The 18,888-nt window shown below is 35.5% G+C and overlaps 2 protein-coding genes across 4 annotated transcripts; one reads left to right on the top strand and one right to left on the bottom strand.

Moving 5' to 3' along the window:
* Window positions 1-340: 340 nt before the first annotated feature.
* LOC109619669 (zinc finger protein 596) lies at window positions 341-10,255 on the bottom strand. The gene is made up of 5 exons (XM_034461484.2): window positions 10,118-10,255; window positions 3,568-3,729; window positions 2,228-3,176; window positions 1,812-1,968; window positions 341-1,160 (listed from the first exon to the last, which is right to left on the bottom strand). The coding sequence occupies exons 2-5, from the start codon at window positions 3,601-3,603 to the stop codon at window positions 359-361; spliced, it is 1,944 nt and encodes a 647-aa protein (XP_034317375.2). The 5' UTR covers window positions 3,604-3,729; window positions 10,118-10,255; the 3' UTR covers window positions 341-358.
* A 48-nt stretch (window positions 10,256-10,303) lies between these two features.
* On the top strand, window positions 10,304-18,588 carry LOC105336455 (15-hydroxyprostaglandin dehydrogenase [NAD(+)]). 3 transcript variants are annotated; one of them, XM_066087004.1, is made up of 8 exons: window positions 10,304-10,437; window positions 10,924-11,062; window positions 11,611-11,731; window positions 11,912-12,018; window positions 12,903-12,999; window positions 13,310-13,386; window positions 17,544-17,692; window positions 18,173-18,588. In XM_066087004.1, exons 1-8 carry the CDS (start codon window positions 10,391-10,393, stop codon window positions 18,285-18,287), a joined length of 852 nt encoding a protein of 283 aa, XP_065943076.1. In that variant the 5' UTR covers window positions 10,304-10,390; the 3' UTR covers window positions 18,288-18,588. The 3 variants fall into 3 exon arrangements, with proteins under 3 accessions (XP_065943076.1, XP_034317379.2, XP_065943077.1); XM_034461488.2 differs by having other exon boundaries at window positions 10,305-10,437; window positions 10,656-11,062; XM_066087005.1 differs by having other exon boundaries at window positions 10,420-10,437; window positions 10,689-11,062.
* The last annotated feature ends 300 nt before the right edge of the window (window positions 18,589-18,888 follow it).

The raw sequence follows: 18,888 nt of genomic DNA, 5'->3' as shown, positions 1-18,888 counted from the left end.
ATATATATGCGGTACTCAAAACGTGTCTTCAAACTTAAAGACAACCTAAATTGCGAGTTAAAAGTCGGCCATTTTTGGCATAGCACCACGGGTGAAAACATTAGATAGCATTATGGGACGTAGACAAAAAATTTTCTTTGATGAACTGTAGGTTTGGCTCGTTCCTTTTCTCGCGCACACTGGTTCTTAGCGCTCGCTTCGCTCGCCGCCGCGCAGCGAGCTGCGCTCGCTATTATAACTAATTTATTTGAATAAATATAGTATAGTCTCTCGGTCAGCCTTTTTGTTTCTGTAATTCTCAGATTTTTTACAATCCATCCAATAATAAAAAGTTAAACCATTATTTGTGCATATTTATTTAAGACAAATCAAACACCTCTTGTATCTGTCTAATAACATTTGAAAGCCCCACTGACTGAGGCAAAGCCGACAAGCTGCATTGAGGGTTGTCAGGATATAGTTTATGTAGACTAGCATTATTTTTATTATTCAACAGAATAGGAGCAACAGTTATTCCACTACCACAGGTTTCACCTTGTCCAGATGATACATCTGCGACACCTCGTAATTGGTCCCTAAAGGTATCCTGTGGCAAAGGCACCAATAAGGCACCATTTGTCACTTTGGTATCCTGGTTAAAGGGCACCACATGAGTATTGGTGTCAGCAACAGAGAGGTCTGAAACAGAATGTTCTACAAGGTCTGTTCTTGATACAGGTGCTTTTTTGTTTGAGTCTAGAGACTTCACTCGCTTGACCGGGGGCAGTAATCCGTCAGTGCTTCCATGGATCCGCAACATGTGTCGCCTTAAATTAGTCAATCGTTTGAACCCTACACCACACCAACACTTGTGAGACTTCAACTCGCTGTGCACCAGACTATGCCTTTTGAGGGCATTTTTCACCTTGAATGTTGCCTCACACACATTGCATTGAAACAGCCGGGAATCATTATGCTTAAAGGCTATGTGTGTGTCAAGTGTGTTCTTGGCATGAAATGCTGCCCCACAGACTTCACACACAAAGTTACGTTTAGATTCAAAATGGAGGTCCATATGTCGCTTCAGATTGTTTGCCTCCTTGGAAGTGAAGCTGCAGAACTCACACTGATGTGGAGCTTCTTCTTTGTGGTTCTTTAAATGGCGCTGGAGAGCTTGCTTTCTGAAACATTGATCAATGTAAAAATCCTTTAAAAACTTATTATAAAAATAATCTTATTTGAAAAAAATTGTTTGGGAATACATGTACAGGCATTTTAAAGTACATTAGAAATCACCCTAAGAAAGTTTGAATAACTAACCCTAACCCTAACCCTAACCCAACAATTTTCGAAAATTATATGCACTTATTATACACTGTTTAAAACAAAATAATTTGATATCTGTTTGCAACACTTTAATTCATTGGCTAAATCATAAAATGTACACTTGTGTATACTTTTGTGTTGACATGATATTCTCCTGTGCTAAAATCACATAAATTCGCATGACCTTGCGCTTAAATTTTATACTACTGTTCCTATAATGAAGCAAAAATTTGTCTGATTTGTGTTTAATGATGGTGAATTGAATTATAAAGAATAAATAGTATACCGGTTTATACTCATATGGTATTTTATTTTGGAATATAATATTTTTCCACAGAATTTGCCCTTTTCCAATAATAATTTTTTCAATATCACTGAGGTCCTTTTCAATTTTCCATTAGAAAAAGAGTGAATTAATTCTGAGGAAAATAGTATTTTCTAAATATGATAATATCTTGTTTAATCATGTAAGAATATGGAGAATATTGTGGCTAAGTTGGGCTAACCTGAAGTATTTTCTTCCACACATTGAACACAGATATTTTTTTTCGTTGATGACATTTCCTTCCTTCACTAGGTGTCTGTTTGTCTGTCTGTGTTTCAGCAAGCCTTTCATGGTTCTGAAACTGGTTCTGCATTTACAACATTGAAATGGCTTCTCCTCTGAAATTTAAGTTCAGTTCACAAGCACAAAACCACACAAATGATAAAGTTGTATAAAGATATGCATAAATGCAACAGAATAAACACTAATTCTACGCAATCATTAAATTTGAATGATAAACAGTTTGTGACTGTGTATTTCAATAAAGTCTACACAATGTACATTGTACAACAGTTAAATCATGTCTCCACCTTTAAAGGACTGGAGGACTGGACAATTAGTTAGCACTTGGCCTCACCTAGAACTACCTGGACTCACCTGTATGTACCTGCCTGTGGAATTGTCCTGCTGGTCTTGATCTAGAACATGATGAATCCTTGGATTGTGTTTCCAATATTTCTTGAGAGGAGTTATTTTCAACTGCATGAGTTTGGTTTTCTGTCCCAGAGGAAATCAGATTTGGAGCTAGAAGATTTCTTAAAGTTTCTCTACTATTCAGAGTTTGAAGATGGTTTGATTCGCCGCAGAGCGAGTTGTGAGTTTGGATTGACTGAGTATATGTGAGCAGTTGATGACAGAATCTACAACAACAAGGGCTAGATCGGTGGACAAACACCAGGTGCTGTAAATAAGGAGTTTCCTGGGAAAATTTATCATCACAGAGTAAGCAAGAGAAATTTTGTTTTCTGTCATCTTTTCCCAAGCATGCAGTTTCTCCATTTTCAGCAAGTCTTTGTTTGTAGGCCGTTTTAACAAGCAGTTTAATTGGTTGCCTTCTTTCTATTGGCTTTCTTTTTCTGTGTTCCAGTCTATCATATTTAGTGTTTTCCCAAGTAAACAAAGGGGAATAAATTCTTTCAAATAAATTTTTACTTCTGTTTGGAGGAAGATGTTGCAAACTGTAAGATTGCTTTTCCTCATTGCCAGTATTTTCAATCACACTGTAAGTGTATACGGTGTGCTGTTGCTTGTCTTCACCATTGCTTTCACAGGTGGGTTCTACTGATAGACACTGGTCTACACCACCCCTCACAGATTTTTCCAATTCCTCCTCTAATTTTGATATTTGTTTTTCCAGGAGTAGACTGAAAGTCTGTATAACATCTCCAAGTTCCTTAGCCTTAGCTGTTTTACAACTTTCACTGGTTCTGGAAGTATCTAGTACTATTGAAGAGTTGTATCGTCTAACCACAGACAATAAGAACTGCAGTGCCTGTCTCTTCTCTGGTTCAGAAAGGAAGTTGAAAATTCCCTCTGCCTCCTCAACCTGCATCAGGGCAATATTCGTGTAACAATTACTGTATTTAACAATAAAACAAGCTATATATAGAGAGAGAATGAGCGAGAGAGAGAGAGAGAGAGAGAGAGAGAGAGAGAGAGAGAGAACCCCTCTTTCCCCATGTGACCTCGCCCTAACCCCAGGCTTCAAGATTTCTACACTACCTTAATTCAACTGATAAAAGTAAACTTTTCTGGCCTATTTTGTTCTATTCATTCTTTTGTAGTAATTTCACCCCTGTCAGGTGAGCTAATTATGTTATCTAGCATATAGGCTACAGTTGAATCAAGTTTAAAACTATTACAGCCGCTATATGCATGGTATTAAAGGACTAACGTTATTCTAAAGAAGTGCTAGAACTTTCAAAATTAATGCATACCTTTACTATAAATTTCGCTGCACTTGGATGTTCCATAGAACACTGTTCCTGATACTGATAGCCGTTTATTTAAAGGGGAACTGCCGTTTCGCTCCGATGGGAGGATTCACGAGTACCCATGCAATTCGCTCCGAAAGACATTTTATGCCGAGACGTTTCTCCCTGAAAAAAAAATAAACGTTTTCTGAAGTATTTAATATGACTTGAATTTAACATATTGTCACTTTTTAGGTGTTAATATAATATGTATCGAATATTTATAAATTTATATAATATATCACGTACTGCTCTACCAAAGCGGACTTTAATTATGAACTTAACATAAAGTTATGAAAATTACATGTATACAAAGTTTTTGATAATCGTTTGAGGCACAGTGAATAACACAGGCGCTTAATTGTTTCATACAAGAGGTCTATTGACTATGTTATTGTATATAGTTAATAGACCTCCTTAATGAAACAAGCGCATGTGGTGATAAAACATTAAATAATGTACTGCAGCTATAGTGTCATGAGAAAGCTTTATATATTAATTAATATATTAATTAGGTGTCCAGGTAGCGTATTGGACAATGCACTCGCTTTTCACCGCTGCGACCCGAGTTCGATCCCCGTGATCGACAGAGGTAGTATGTGATAGGGTATGGCGGTCGCCCGCTTGGACACGTGGGTTCTCTCCGGGTACTCCGGCTTCTTCCCACACCAATGACCCCCTCGCGCTAACATCCGTGCCAACGAGAGATATTAATATAAGTTGTAGAACTTGTTTATCAATCGTTGTAAAATAAATAAAGTTCAGGTTTTTTTTTTATTAATTAAGTTTAAATTGTTATTTAGGATTGTTCTAGGTGTAACAAAAAGAAGCACGTGTAAATACATATATGTGACATTACATGTACATAATTCAATAAATCTGTATTATAATTAAACATACTACTTATAATTCACTCATAATTTAAGATATCTGTGGATCTAAATTTGTTATAACATTAAAAAAAAAATCCACATTCACTCTTGTTTCGCGCTCAAATTTACATTTTACTTTGTTCATCATCGACGTTTCAATATTTGCTTCTATTTTTTACATACTTATTACTAAACAGCAAACCAATAAAACTAATTGCAGTGCTAGCGCTTTAGAGCTTTTTCAACATTCAGTTGATTAGATTTTAAGGTAAATTAAAAGGTAATTTATAAAAGTTTCATTCTGAAGTAGAAATAAAAAGCTTCAGGTATAGCAAGACATAAACACCAATTAAATATGTGCCCGTTTACTCGTGATAAAAGCTGTGTTTAAGTCGAAGTCAGAACTTGTGTTTGAATATCTCGGACCGTACTGATTGATATAAACATCATTTATTTTGTTCAATTTTAATTGCACAAGTTACTAATATTCTAACAGATTTATCCCTCTTTGCAAAGGTTAGATTTAACTTCTTAGATTTTTTTATTTCTCACAAATAAAATTTAATGAAGTAAATTTAACACTCTAAAAAGTTTTAATAGTGTAACGTGGATAATTCATTAAAAAATGTCAAATTTCAGGTAAAACATTTTTTTTTTTACTTTTATTATCAATGGGGATTTCAAAGAACTAAAAAAAGCAAAGACATTTTTTTCTTAAGAAAATCTATGAATTGGAGAAAGCAGCGCAATGTAGGTTTTTATGATTAATAATGTTTTGAGCATTGTGGATTTTTTAATCAACTCAGGAAGACTGTCCATAATCTGTCAGAGGCATTGTATGAAAGAATGTGTCTCGAGATTGGAACTCCAGAACAGATAGCCTCTAGGAGAGATATAGTTGACATCGAAGTGTTTCTGAAGAATCAAGTAAGAAAATGTGATGGGTTCAACAGAATGGATAGTGGAAGCGAAAGAGAAGGATTTAGATTACAAAAATCAGATATTGATATTATGTATTGGCAATTGGATTATCAAGTGATCTGGGAGTTCTCCCAATCTAAATGTTTTAACTTAAACAAACAGGTTCTGTTTCTCGCTGACAGCTCTAAAAGTCCGCCAGGGTTCACTTTACTTTGGTTACCATATGGACGCGCTAATGAAGACATTTTTCAGTTTGTGTAACAATGCGTAAAAGGAGTTATATCTCAAGTTCTAAATACATAGAGATGAAAAGCAAATCATCTATTCCTGGATCCGAAACAAAAGGGCCTAGCAGAAGAGGTAAATTACATGATGTAGAATACGATGAAAATGATTGTTTTGTCATTGATTTTTGGCCTCCCTCTGCCCCCTCGTGGATAGACAGATGTCACTCATGGCCCCAACCTCATGTAGTAAATGATATTGTCAGAAATGGATGTCACTTTGTAGTAATAGGACACAAACTGGGAATTCATGAAGACAAAGAATGGAGAATTTCTTTCTCTCTGGCAGAATACAAAATTGTGTACTCAATGAATCACACACAATTCTTAATATATGGAATGCTGAAAATATTCTTAAATAAAATGATTAACAAAGGATTAAGTGATGAAGACAAAACATTGTGTTCCTATCATATTAAAACAACTATTTTTTGGGCCATTCAACAAAGCACTCTAGATTTCTGGTGTCCACAAAATCTCCTGGCTGGTTTTTGGGTCTGCTTTAAACTTCTCCTAAAATGCGTGTATAAGGGAGTCTGTCCTAATTTTTTCATTCTAGAAAACAATATGCTTTTGAGTAAAATGCATGGCAATAAACAACATCAATTGTTCCATCAATTGTATGGAATGTATAAAAGAGGTGTTGCAATCCTGCTAGACTGTCCATTAATCAGATCCTTTTTAATTGATGCCCTTTGTAATCCAAGACAAATAGTCAATACCAACCAAAGAAGTCTAACGTCAGAGACTGCATTTGTTATATATTTAATTCAAGAGATGGGGGTAAATGATGCACTTCCAAAACCGGATCTACATGCCTATATGGTAGCCCTTCTAACAGCAGAACAGTTGATATATTCACCACTGTCACAATATCAGAAGGTCATGTTCCTGCTTTTATTTTGCATAACATGTCAAATGAAACTGGTGTCAACAAACAAATGTATGTTGTTAACAGAAAGTCTAGTCAGTTGTTCAGATTAGCATCACAGTTTGGATGTGTTTCTGACATGCCGTACATTGCTATGTATTATTACAAGACACTCAGGTACAGGGAAGCAGTATCCGTTTTAGAGAAGACGAAGAAAATGTTAGTAAAACCGTATCTGATGTATGAGGGACATGTAGATCACAACAGTTATTCAGAGGCTGTAGGCGGACAGTCCTTGTCAATAAAGATGAGAAAGGCATTGGCGCGAGATATCGTTCTTGGTACTAAAATTTGTTACATTAATGAATTGATTCCAGGGCAAAACAATGATCTATCTTTGCTGTATATTCCACCTTTCGTTTTGTTACACATGCTAGAATGTTTCATCTATAAACAAAGCAATAACGATTCCAGCTTTGATAAGGCTTATAATAATCTAAAGGACCTAGTCCACCATGATGAAAATAATTTAATTCCTCTCAACCTTAGAGACATTTCCTTGGAGATCCTTGGGATCTGTCAACATAATGCAGGGGACCTTCAAGCTGCCCATTTCTCATACCATCAGGCACGTCGTCAAATACAATACAATAAAATAGGAGCTGCTACCAGACAGAGAATGGTTGATTTAAATTTGCCAACCTTTGATGCAGATACTAGGTATTCACAACGTGAAAAGCACACGGTGCGAAATGGTTTGTATTACACTGTAACCTACCATGATTACAGTTAACGTATATCTAACATATTCCAATCATATCAATTTATTAGATGGACAATTATCTAAAGCTCAGACTAAATAATTGTTGGCTTTTTATTCGTAAACAATCAACTTAGAGAGTCTTTTTATGGGGTTTTACTTCATATGTGAAGTAAATGCAACGGTTGTTTTATAAAAAAATATGTTTAACAATGTATTGGATATGATGTCTTAAAATGTTTGTGATATGGAAATAGAACATATCGAAGATTAAAAAAGTAACCTTGAAATTGTAATAACCTTGTTCAATGTTAATTATATATATGATATGAATGCAATTAAACAAAAGGAACATGGTGCGTTATTTTGTGAACGCCGTTGTTGATTATACTGGATTCAACACGGTCCTCTTAAGTTAAAGTTAAGAGTTAAAGTTAAAACTATTTTTTTACTTAAACATTAAGTTTACCAATTCCACTTGTCACTTTAAAAGTGTATTTTTTAACAACAGTAATCAATTATTCGTTAATGAGTTGTTATGTGCCTTTACAATGTAGAATTATCAATCAGAACACATTTTGTAAAACCGTAACGTCACAAAATGATGTTTGAAATATCTAAAAATACCCAGTACAGTAGGACCTGATAAATAAATGTAACTACCGTCAATTTTGTTTTTTTCTTTAAAAAAAGAACTTTAATTAGTTACACTTTATACACTTTATACTACATGTAAGAAGAAATTGTAACTTGTGATAGAAGTTCTAAATATTGTTGGATAAATACTTCATATAATTTATCCTTAACACTTAATTTTCATCACTTGTTGCATTCATTTTACTGATTTTTTTCTATGGTATCAAAGAATGTGCATGTGATCCATGTAGTATTTAACTATGGCTCATTTGAATGTTTTAAAAATGAACATTTATGGATAAAATCCAATTGGTATGTAAAACCTTTGATCTTCAGTCAAACAACATTAGTCGCATTTTGAAAATAAAAGAATTAATGTAAAAAGTATATTACAATGTACATCGCAAGTCACTGGTGTAGTTGAAACGCACTCAAACGCACTCTTAAACTTTGCCTACTGCAAAATTTGAGTTTTCTTCAGATAGATAGATAGATAGATAGATAGATAGATAGATAGATATATATATATATATATATATATATATATATATATATATATATATATATATATATATTATGAACGTAATTTTGTTTCTCTTGAATAGATTTCAGCCATTCATGTATCATAAAACTCAAATTTGCGTATTGTCAAAATATTTCGTTGGCATTGTATACTGATGTAATGTAAATTTGGATTTGTCATTGTGTTAAAAGATTTAACAGTAAAACTGTTCTAACAAATTACATGGAATATTTGTTTTCACATTTTCTTTGAGATGATCATGACCTTATTATACAAAATGTAAATTGTTGATATATTTTACATTTCTATCAAGCAAAGGTTCGATATCAACAGCGCCAGCCCAACTAATCAAACACTTGGAATAACTCTTATAAATATAGGTTATTTTACCTGGTCAACGTTCAAGCGAACACCAAAAATGGAAATAGCTCTGTGACACGCACATTATAGTTTATATATCAACATTTAAAGTAACATAAGAATATACATGTATCTGCTTTATTGTTGTTTACGTTCAGTCACAAATACAATTTCCTTCGTTTAAAAAGATGTTAATTTTTAAATCATGATTTCTAAGAGTGGTTCCTATGATAACTACTTAGTTACTCTCCTAAATAATGATACATTTTCACTAAATCAAAACTAAATAAAATTGTTTTGCTCCCATTACTACAAACAAAGCCACCTATGATGACGTTTTTAAATTTCTACCTATGGAAATTCGGAATTATGGGTAGTAAAAGTATAAAGTAGTAAATAGTAAAATTGGGTATTTTCTACATTTTGAAAAATTGCCTATTTAAATTTGATACTTTAAAACTCCAAATTCAATTAGTTTTTAATTTTTGAGGAACTAAAATAAATTCCTCACAATTCCTGTCAGTGGGGAATGTTCAAACCATGGTGTGATATTGAAAGGGTTAACATATTTTGTGTTAAAAAGAAACATGTAAGTTAAAACCGCTAATTCTGATTTCCATGGAAACTGTCATCCAAAAAAATAAATTAAGTTGGTTTTCTTCATAAAGCTTTTGAGTACTACTCTCCGAATAAAAAAATGCATATTGGGAGTATTTGTTTGAATTCTTTGGTTTTTACTGGGAATGACCCTCAATTTACTTATTTTTAGTAGGTATACATTTTAATGGTTTGGATAATATTGTTAGCTAAATAGCTATTCGAATTTTAAAATAACACATGGTGTTTTTTAAGAAATATACTAAATTCATCCTAGGACCGCGCACTATAATAATGCATTAGATAAGACATATCTGACATACGTGGTTCTATCCGGTACGTGTATTTTTGTTATGTACTAACTAGTACCTTAAAGAAATCTCAACTATGCTTCAATGTTTGAGTTACTTGTGTTGACTCACAGAACATCAAATAAATAAATAGATAGGCGAATAGATAAAAGCTAGGACACAAAGGATAGATAGATAGATAGATAGATAGATAGATAGATAGATAGATAGATAGATAGATAGATAGATAGATAGATAGATAGATAGATAGATAGATAGATAGATAGATAGATAGATAGATAGATACTAGTAGATAGATAGATAGATGAATCGTGCACTGTAGCTTTTATAGCCTGGCAATTGCTTACGCAATGAGCCCGGATAACAAAAGTTTTCTTACCACAAAGGGTTTCTTTGCAGTCCATTGTTGTTATTATGTCATTGTAAAGTACACAGCTTGTACATAAGGATTGTTATTTGGTCCTTTTGAAATAAACACTAGCAAATAGAATCCACATTTCTGTAAAGAAACACGGATATACCACTGTTCTTGTAGAGAAAAACCTTTAGAGATATAATGAATTATCATTAATTTATGTTCCATCTGGGTAGTGATTAAAACCAGGTGTCGGGCGAGACTCAGTGCTAGCCGTCTATAAAATTGAACGTGGTCATGCAGAACCAACAGGAGTCAGCTGTAACCCCAATACTAGAACACGTGTAAGTAAAACACACACACCTCTCTCTCTCTCTCTCTCTCTCTCCCCGAGACATAAGCAACAAGGATATGGACATGAAATAATCTAATACATGAACAAGTAACAACAAAATTGGCAACTTTGTCCATACTGCTGTATTTATACAGGATAATCGTGTTTATTTAACTATACATGAACGGTTTGCACAGTCGATCATTCTTACACCTCTATCTCTTGTAGGATTACATTACATTACTGACTTTCTACATAAAGACAGTGTCAAGAGTCGCTCTTCTACATGCCTGGTGACTTTAAATATGTGATTTACAATTACCCCTATAGTAAGGAAATGCATGCAGTCAATCTGTATTAAAGAAGACGGGAAATCAGTTGTAAAACTATTAGCTAGGTCACAGTTAAGGATCAAAGGTCAGGAGCCCCCCTGAGCATACGCTGTTATAAAGTGAAAACTTGTTTTTTTAACTTTCGGATTTTATACCTACACAAGTGTAGGTATACACTTGCCTGGTCATACTGAAACAAGACAGGTCGCAGTGATGTTTTCTGGGAGAGTGGCTGTCGTGACAGGGTCGGCCCAGGGGCTGGGGAAGGTCTTCTCCGGAGTCCTCCTGGAGAGGGGGAGTAAGGTAAGAGAGAGAGAGAGAGAGAGAGAGAGAGAGAGAGAGAGAGAGAGAGAGAGAGAGAGAGAGAGAGATCAAGTCACAAGGAAAACCCTAAATATGTGTTTGTATGTTTTTAAAGTTTATAGACCGATCAAGGACAAATCTGAACGTTTTTTAAATAATATGTGTGGGAGGTTGGTGTATATAAATACACTTCATGTTAACTTTTCCGCTTGTTAAGATTTTTAAAACGTCTTATCACAAGGCGTCATGCATCATGTATATCAGATTTAAAACGTTCTCCAGCAAAATCACTCAACAGAACATATCTTGTATTTTAATTAAAAGAAAAAAGAGGTTTGAATACAGTACTCCTTTTGGGTTTTAAAGAGTATATTTATACTTAATAATCTTATGTACATAGTATATTTAGCTTAGATTCATGCACCATGTCTTGCATTTTATTAATCATCTTAAATCTATAACTTTATAAGCTTGATTGAGACATTTATTAATTAGTGTTATTGAATTTGTATGTAGGCCACTAATAAATTCCATTAATTCATTACTAGGTCTGTATTTCTGACGTTAACCAAAGTGAATTAGAGAAAACTTACAAAGAGTTCAAATCAAAGTATGCCGAAAACGTCATATCCCAGCAGTGTGACGTCACGGATTCAGAGCAACTCAAAGGTTTTTCAAACATTTTTCGTCAGACATATCTAAAAAGATCTAAATAAAGTTACATGTGATTATTTTATTAACAGACAATTTTGAATTAAATAAAAAAATTATGTTTATACCTCAAAATGTGGCAATGATATTTTTATTACGGATTGCTTTCTATTTAATAGTCATAAATATATTTGACAGAGGTTTTCAGGAAAACCAAGGACACATACGGACAACTTGATCTGGTGGTAAACAACGCAGGGATTGTGAATGAGAAAAACTGGCAGCAATGCATCGACGTTAACCTGGTAACGATTTCACCCGTCACCGGGCACCTGTCATCTATATTATTCTTTAAGCTAAAACGCCAATGTCAATCAATAGCTGTGATGAAAATGTACTTAGTCATTTTTTGGAACAGAAGGTCTATTGATTCTATGATAATCCCATATAGCAAACGTACAGCATATGGTCGGATTTAAATGTCTAAGTGCTATATATTGACTTAGGGTTTTTTTCATTGAGAGATTATATCGGTTTATATAGTGACTTCTTGTCCTTATAGGCGGGGGGGGGGGGGGGGGGGGGTGTAAAGTAAAATGTTGTCCGAATGCATTAGTTTATAAATACATGTAACAAGTACCACGAGTTCTTTATTGTAAGCGGAAAGAGGGGAGGAGTAGGTTATAACGATTTCCGTTTCCCTTAGTAAGACGTTAAGCAGTTACTGTATTAGGTCGTTGAATTTGATAGGAATGATACAATATGATATAACAGAATTATTAATTTATAAATTATGAATTTTCAAATCAAATGAAAATGCCATATATTGAGTTACCTACTGACGCCAGCTGCCTCTATCAATCTATAAGATAGTTAATTATCAAAATTATATTAGTTTAAAAGGATACAAACTATTTAATACCATCTTTATTGATATATCATTCTTACATAACTATTCACTCTTGATTCAAACATATTTTTATATATTGATATACTCTGGGGATCGGACATCACTTTTGTTACATAGATCGACCTCTCTGTAGGCTATTACTCATTACATGTAATAACTTTTTCTGTGAAAACTTTTTTTTGATACCCGGTATTCGAGAGATAGATATCTTTGAATTGAAAGCTCATGTCGGCATAATATATAAAGAAGCTTGACTCTATTGCCGATGTTCTGTTGTAGAACGGGACGATCCGCGGGACCATGCTGGGCATGGACTACATGCGGAAGGACAAGGGCGGTAAAGGGGGCATTATACTGAATATGTCCTCTCTGGCCGGTAAGACTGCAATCTAATTAAAACTAGATGTTAGATCTAATTAAAACTAGATGTTAGATCCGCTCGCTTACTCGCTACACAAACGAGTAAGCGAGTGGGTCTAACATCTGATTTTTATTACATTGGTAAGGCTGTCTCTTGTATCTTCTCTTCTAAACGTCTCTAAAAACTCTGCTTTTTCTTTATTTGTTTTGTAAATTGAAACACATCTATCCAGTTCTATTTTTATTTCTTCAACACACGTTGTACTGTGAATTTTTTTATTCTGCGTGCCTGCTTTTGTGCATGACTTGCAACATTTTAATTATAGGAATCTTCCCTGTGAATTATACTCCCGCCTACGCAGCCAGTAAACACGGAGTTATAGGTTACACCAGGAGTTGGTCAGTAAGTATTCCCAACAGTAAACACAGAGTTATAGGTTACACCAGGAGTTGGTCAGTAAGTATTCCAACAGTAAACACAGAGTTATAGGTTACACCAGGAGTTGGTCAGTAAGTATTCCCAACAGTAAACACAGAGTTATAGGTTACACCAGGAGTTGGTCGGTAAGTATTCCTACAGTAAACACAGAGTTATAGGTTACACCAGGAGTTGGTCAGTAAGTATTCCCAATTAGTAAACACAGAGTTATAGGTTACACCAGGAGTTGGTCAGTAAGTATTCCCAACAGTAAACACAGAGTTATATGTTACACCAGGAGTTGGTCAGTAAGTATTCCCAACAGTAAACACGGAGTTATAAGTTACACCAGGAGTTGGTCAGTAAGTATTCCGAACAGTAAACATGGAGTTATAGGTTACACCAGGAGTTGGTCAGTAAGTGTTCCCAACAGTAAACACGGAGTTATAGGTTACACCAGGAGTTGGTCAGTAAGAATTCCCAACAGTAAACACGGAGTTATAGGTTACACCAGGAGTTGGTCAGTAAGTATTCCTACAGTAAACACGGAGTTATTGGTTACACGAGGAGTTGGTCAGTAAGTATTCCTACAGTAAACAGAGAGTTATAGGTTACACCAGGAGTTGGTCAGTAAGTATTCCCAACAGTAAACACAGAGTTATAGGTTACACCAGGAGTTGGTCAGTAAGTATTCCCAACAGTAAACACGGAGTTATAGGTTACACCAGGAGTTGGTCAGTAAGTATTCCCAACAGTAAACACAGAGTTATAGGTTACACCAGGAGTTGGTTAGTAAGTATTCCTACAGTAAACACAGAGCTATAGGTTACAACAGGAGTTGGTCAGTAAGTATTCCCAACAGTAAACACAGAGTTATAGGTTACACCAGGAGTTGGTCAGTAAGTATTCCCAACAGTAAACACTGGGTTATAGGTTACACCAGGAGTTGGTCGGTAAGTATTCCTACAGTAAACACAGAGTTATAGGTTACACCAGGAGTTGGTCAGTAAGTATTCCCAATTAGTAAACACAGAGTTATAGGTTACACCAGGAGTTGGTCAGTAAGTATTCCCAACAGTAAACACAGAGTTATAGGTTACACCAGGAGTTGGTCCCAACAGTAAACACAGAGTTATATGTTACACCAGGAGTTGGTCAGTAAGTATTCCCAACAGTAAACACGGAGTTATAAGTTACACCAGGAGTTGGTCAGTAAGTATTCCCAACAGTAAACACGGAGTTATAGGTTACACCAGGAGTTGGTCAGTCAGTGTTCCCAACAGTAAACACGGAGTTATAGGTTACACCAGGAGTTGGTCAGTCAGTGTTCCCAACAGTAAACACAGAGTTATAGGTTACACCAGGAGTTGGTCAGTAAGTATTCCCAACAGTAAACACGGAGTTATAGGTTACACCAGGAGTTGGTCAGTAAGTATTCCTACAGTAAAAGCGGAGTTATAGGTTACACCAGGAATTGGTCAGTAAGTATTTCTACAGTAAACACGGAGTTATAGGTTACACCAGGAGTTGGTCAGTAAGTATTCTTACCAGTAAGACAGGGTTATAGGTTACACCAGGAGTTGGTCAGTAAGTATTCCCAACAGTAAACACAGAGTTATAGGTTACACCAGGAGTTGGTCAGTCAGTATTCCTACAGTAAACACGGAGTTATAGGTTACACCAGGAGTTGGTCATTAAGTATTCCAAACAGTAAACACAGAGTTATTGGTTACACCAGGAGTTGGTCGGTAAGTATTCCCAACAGTAAACACGGAGTTATAGGTTACACCAGGAGTTGGACAGTAAGTATTCCCAACAGTAAACACAGAGTTATAGTTACTCCAAGAGTTGGTCAGTAAGTGTTCCAAACAGTAAACACAGAGTTATAGTTTACACCAGGAGTTGGTCGGTAAGTATTCCTAACAGTAACACAGAGTTATAGGTTACATCAAGAGTTGGTCAGTAAGTATTCCTTACAGTAAGACAGAGTTATAGGTTACACCAGGAGTTGGTCAGTAAGTATTCCCAACAGTAAACACGGAGTTATAGGTTACACCAGGAGTTGGTCAGTCAGTATTCCTACAGTAAACACGAAGTTATAGGTTACACCAGGAGTTGGTCAGTAAGTATTCCCAACAGTAAACACAGAGTTATTGGTTACACCAGGAGTTGGTCGGTAAATATTCCCAAAAGTAAACACGGAGTTATAGGTTACACCAGGAGTTGGTCAGTAAGTATTCCCAACAGTAAACACAGAGTTATAGGTTACACCAAGAGTTGGTCAGTAAGTGTTCCAAACAGTAAACACAGAGTTATAGGTTACACCAGGAGTTGGTCAGTAAGTATTCCTAACAGTAACACAGAGTTATAGGTTACACCAGGAGTTGGTCAGTAAGTATTCCCAACAGTAAACTCGGAGTTATAGGTTACACCAGGAGTTGGTCAGTTAGTATTCCTACAGTAAACACAGAGTTATAGGTTACACCAGGAGTTGGTCAGTAAGTATTTCTACAGTAAACACGGAGTTATAGGTTACACCAGGAGTTGGTCAGTAAGTATTCCTAACAGTAAGACAGAGTTATAGGCTACACCAGGAGTTGGTCAGTAAGTATTTCCAACAGTAAACACAGAGCTATAGGTTACACCAGGAGTTGGTCAGTAAGTATTCCCAACAGTAAACACGGAGTTATAGGTTACACCAGGAGTTGGTCAGTTAGTATTCCTACAGTAAACACAGAGTTATAGGTTACACCAGGAGTTGGTCAGTATGTATTCCCAACAGTAAACACGGAGTTATAGGTTACACTTGGAGTTGGTCAGTAAGTATTTCTACAGTAAACACAGAGTTATAGGTTACACCAAGAGTTGGTCAGTAAGTATTCCCAACAGTAAACACAGAGTCATAGGTTACACCAGGAGTTGGTCGGTAAGTATTCCTAACAGTAAACACAGAGTTATAAGTTACACCAAGAGTTGGTCAGTAAGTATTCCTAACAGTAAGACAGAGTTATAGGTTACACCAGGAGTTGGTCAGTAAGTATTTCTACAGTAAACATAGAGTTATAGGTTACATCAGGAGTTGGTCAGTAAGTATTCCCAACAGTAAACAAAGAGTTATTGGTTACACCAGGAGTTGGTCGGTAAGTATTCCCAACAGTAAACACAGAGTTATAGGTTACACCAGGAGTTGGTCAGTAAGTATTCCCAACAGTAAACACAGAGTTATAGGTTACACCAGGAGTTGGTTAGTAAGTATTTCTACAGTAAACACGGAGTTATAGGTTACACCAGGAGTTGGTCAGTAAGTATTCCTACAGTAAAAGCGGAGTTATAGGTTACACCAGGAGTTGGTTAGTAAGTATTTCTACAGTAAACACGGAGTTATAGGTTACACCAGGAGTTGGTCAGTAAGTATTTCTACAGTTAACACAGAGTTATAGGTTACACCAGGAGTTGGTTAGTAAGTATTTCTACAGTAAACACGGAGTTATAGGTTACACCAGGAGTTGGTCAGTAAGTATTCCTACAGTAAAAGCGGAGTTATAGGTTACACCAGGAGTTGGTTAGTAAGTATTTCTACAGTAAACACAGAGTTATAGGTTACACCAGGAGTTGGTCGGTAAGTATTTCTACAGTAAACACGGAGTTATAGGTTACACCAGGAGTTGGTCGGTAAGTACTATCGTTATTTCCAACCTATCCACATCATGTTATTCCATGTCTCCTCATCATACCCAGCTATCCAATTTAAACTTAAACAATAATTAACAGCACTCCAAATTTACAATTTATATTTAATTACCTCTACCCTCAGGTCAACCAATGACATTCTTAATAATGATCACATTAAGGTATCATATACACTCTAAGAGACATCCACTTTATAACAAACTAGAGCACGTACCCTCCAGATTCCCAGTCTTACAAAGTAAGTTAACATTTCCATTTTTATACTTTTAGATATACTCTTAAAACTTCCAGCCAACACTTTATTCTTGTACATTATTCGGGTATTTGCTTTAGATAAACAATTCTTGACGTCGAGGGTTATTCTGCAACATTTACGAAAAATCCTACCTTTTTCTTTAAATACATAATTGTACGTAATCAATGTTATATATCAACAACTCTTTTGTTTGTAGATGCACCCGGATGTAGTAAATAATGGCGTCCGGTTAGTCTGCCTCTGTCCAGCTTTTGTCGACACGGACATGATAAAAATGGATGACGACTCAAAGTTTGTCGGAACGGATTTGGCTCAACAAGTGATTGAGAAATTTGGCGTCATGAGGTAAATATATGAATTTATATGACGTGAAAACATTTCTTGCTGTTCATTTTATGTCTCTGTCACATTTTAACCAATGGCTGGACGATAGAAAGGGAAAAAAAACGAATGCATGAAAAATGACTGGAGAAATGTAAACTCAAAGCAGTCATTAATGAAACTCCCAATTATCGAGTTTCGAGCCGCTGCTACAGAGAGTCAGGCGACAATCGACAAACTGTCGATCTTTCAGGACTTCCATCGATTAAATCGGTTTTATTCTTCCCGAAACGTTCCGTCAATCGTCAATAAGAAGTCGACGATCGACGAAAAAAAAATAACCGGTCCACCTGCTAAGATGGCGGAAATTGGGCATTATGACAACTTCCAGTCTCTGGACTGTCGTCTAGTTTATAAGTCCATCGGTCTATGACCGGTTGTGGAAATGTGACAGAGGCATGTATACACAAATTACATGTTATGATATTTTGTTATTATTTGCAGCACGGATCATATAATCCCCGTGTTTGTGAACGCCATTGAGGATGAAGACAACAATGGAAGCGTCATTTCCATCACGTTGAAAGGGGCGAATAAGGTCCCGTTACCTATGCCATAAGTTCGAGTAGACTAGTTGTTGTTTTTTGTTCGTCACCCTATCGACATGTAGCACTAGACAATCATTTTACCAGTATGATTGCAAGCAACTTGAATTTTTTTTATCGTATATAATATATATTCGTCTTTACTACTAGATGATAGCCCGCGCAAGCGCGGGAAGTAACACTACACACTATGTATTATCATATAATGCGTAATATGTTGAACCATATTTTTGTTCATTTTTGTATATACATGTACTTTGTCCGATTTTTTCTCACCTTATTCTTTAAAATTGAAATAAAAAAATAAACTGCGTTGTTTGATATTAAAGGAGCGGACAGGGATGAAAAATCTTAACTGAAATGGGTAATATATAGATGTACGTGGCTATAATCCTGTTTGTTGCAGCTGACTGAAAAAAATAAACTTTTTATTGTATTTATTTCAAATCAGTGAATTGGTATTTAGTGTATCTCTCTCTAAATTTGGTTCTTTTGGTCAATTTTCAATATAGTTTGTATTACTCTCCCAAATAAGAATTTAAGATAAAAGACTGTTTTGAAAAACAATCTGGAGGGGGGGGGGGCATCCCCTTTAAACTTAAAAACGTAGAATAC

Source organism: Magallana gigas, chromosome 6, assembly GCF_963853765.1.
Source record: "Magallana gigas chromosome 6, xbMagGiga1.1, whole genome shotgun sequence".
NCBI classification, from domain to species: domain Eukaryota; kingdom Metazoa; phylum Mollusca; class Bivalvia; order Ostreida; family Ostreidae; genus Magallana; species Magallana gigas.
This window is presented reverse-complemented; position numbering and strand designations above follow the sequence as displayed.

Excerpts from the sequence above, each read along its gene's own strand:
- LOC109619669 (XM_034461484.2), bottom strand. The coding sequence starts at position 3,603 with ATGGAACATCCAAGTGCAGCGAAATTTATAGTAAAG. Across the intron at positions 3,177-3,567 it reads CAGCGAAATTTATAGTAAAG|GTTGAGGAGGCAGAGGGAAT; the intron begins GTATGCATTAAT and ends GCCCTGATGCAG. Across the intron at positions 1,969-2,227 it reads CCACAGGCAGGTACATACAG|AGGAGAAGCCATTTCAATGT; the intron begins GTGAGTCCAGGT and ends CTTAAATTTCAG.
- LOC105336455 (XM_066087004.1), top strand. The coding sequence starts at position 10,391 with ATGCAGAACCAACAGGAGTCAGCTGTAACCCCAATACTAGAACACGT. Across the intron at positions 10,438-10,923 it reads ACCCCAATACTAGAACACGT|TGTAGGTATACACTTGCCTG; the intron begins GTAAGTAAAACA and ends TACCTACACAAG. Across the intron at positions 13,387-17,543 it reads GTTACACCAGGAGTTGGTCA|ATGCACCCGGATGTAGTAAA; the intron begins GTAAGTATTCCC and ends TTTTGTTTGTAG.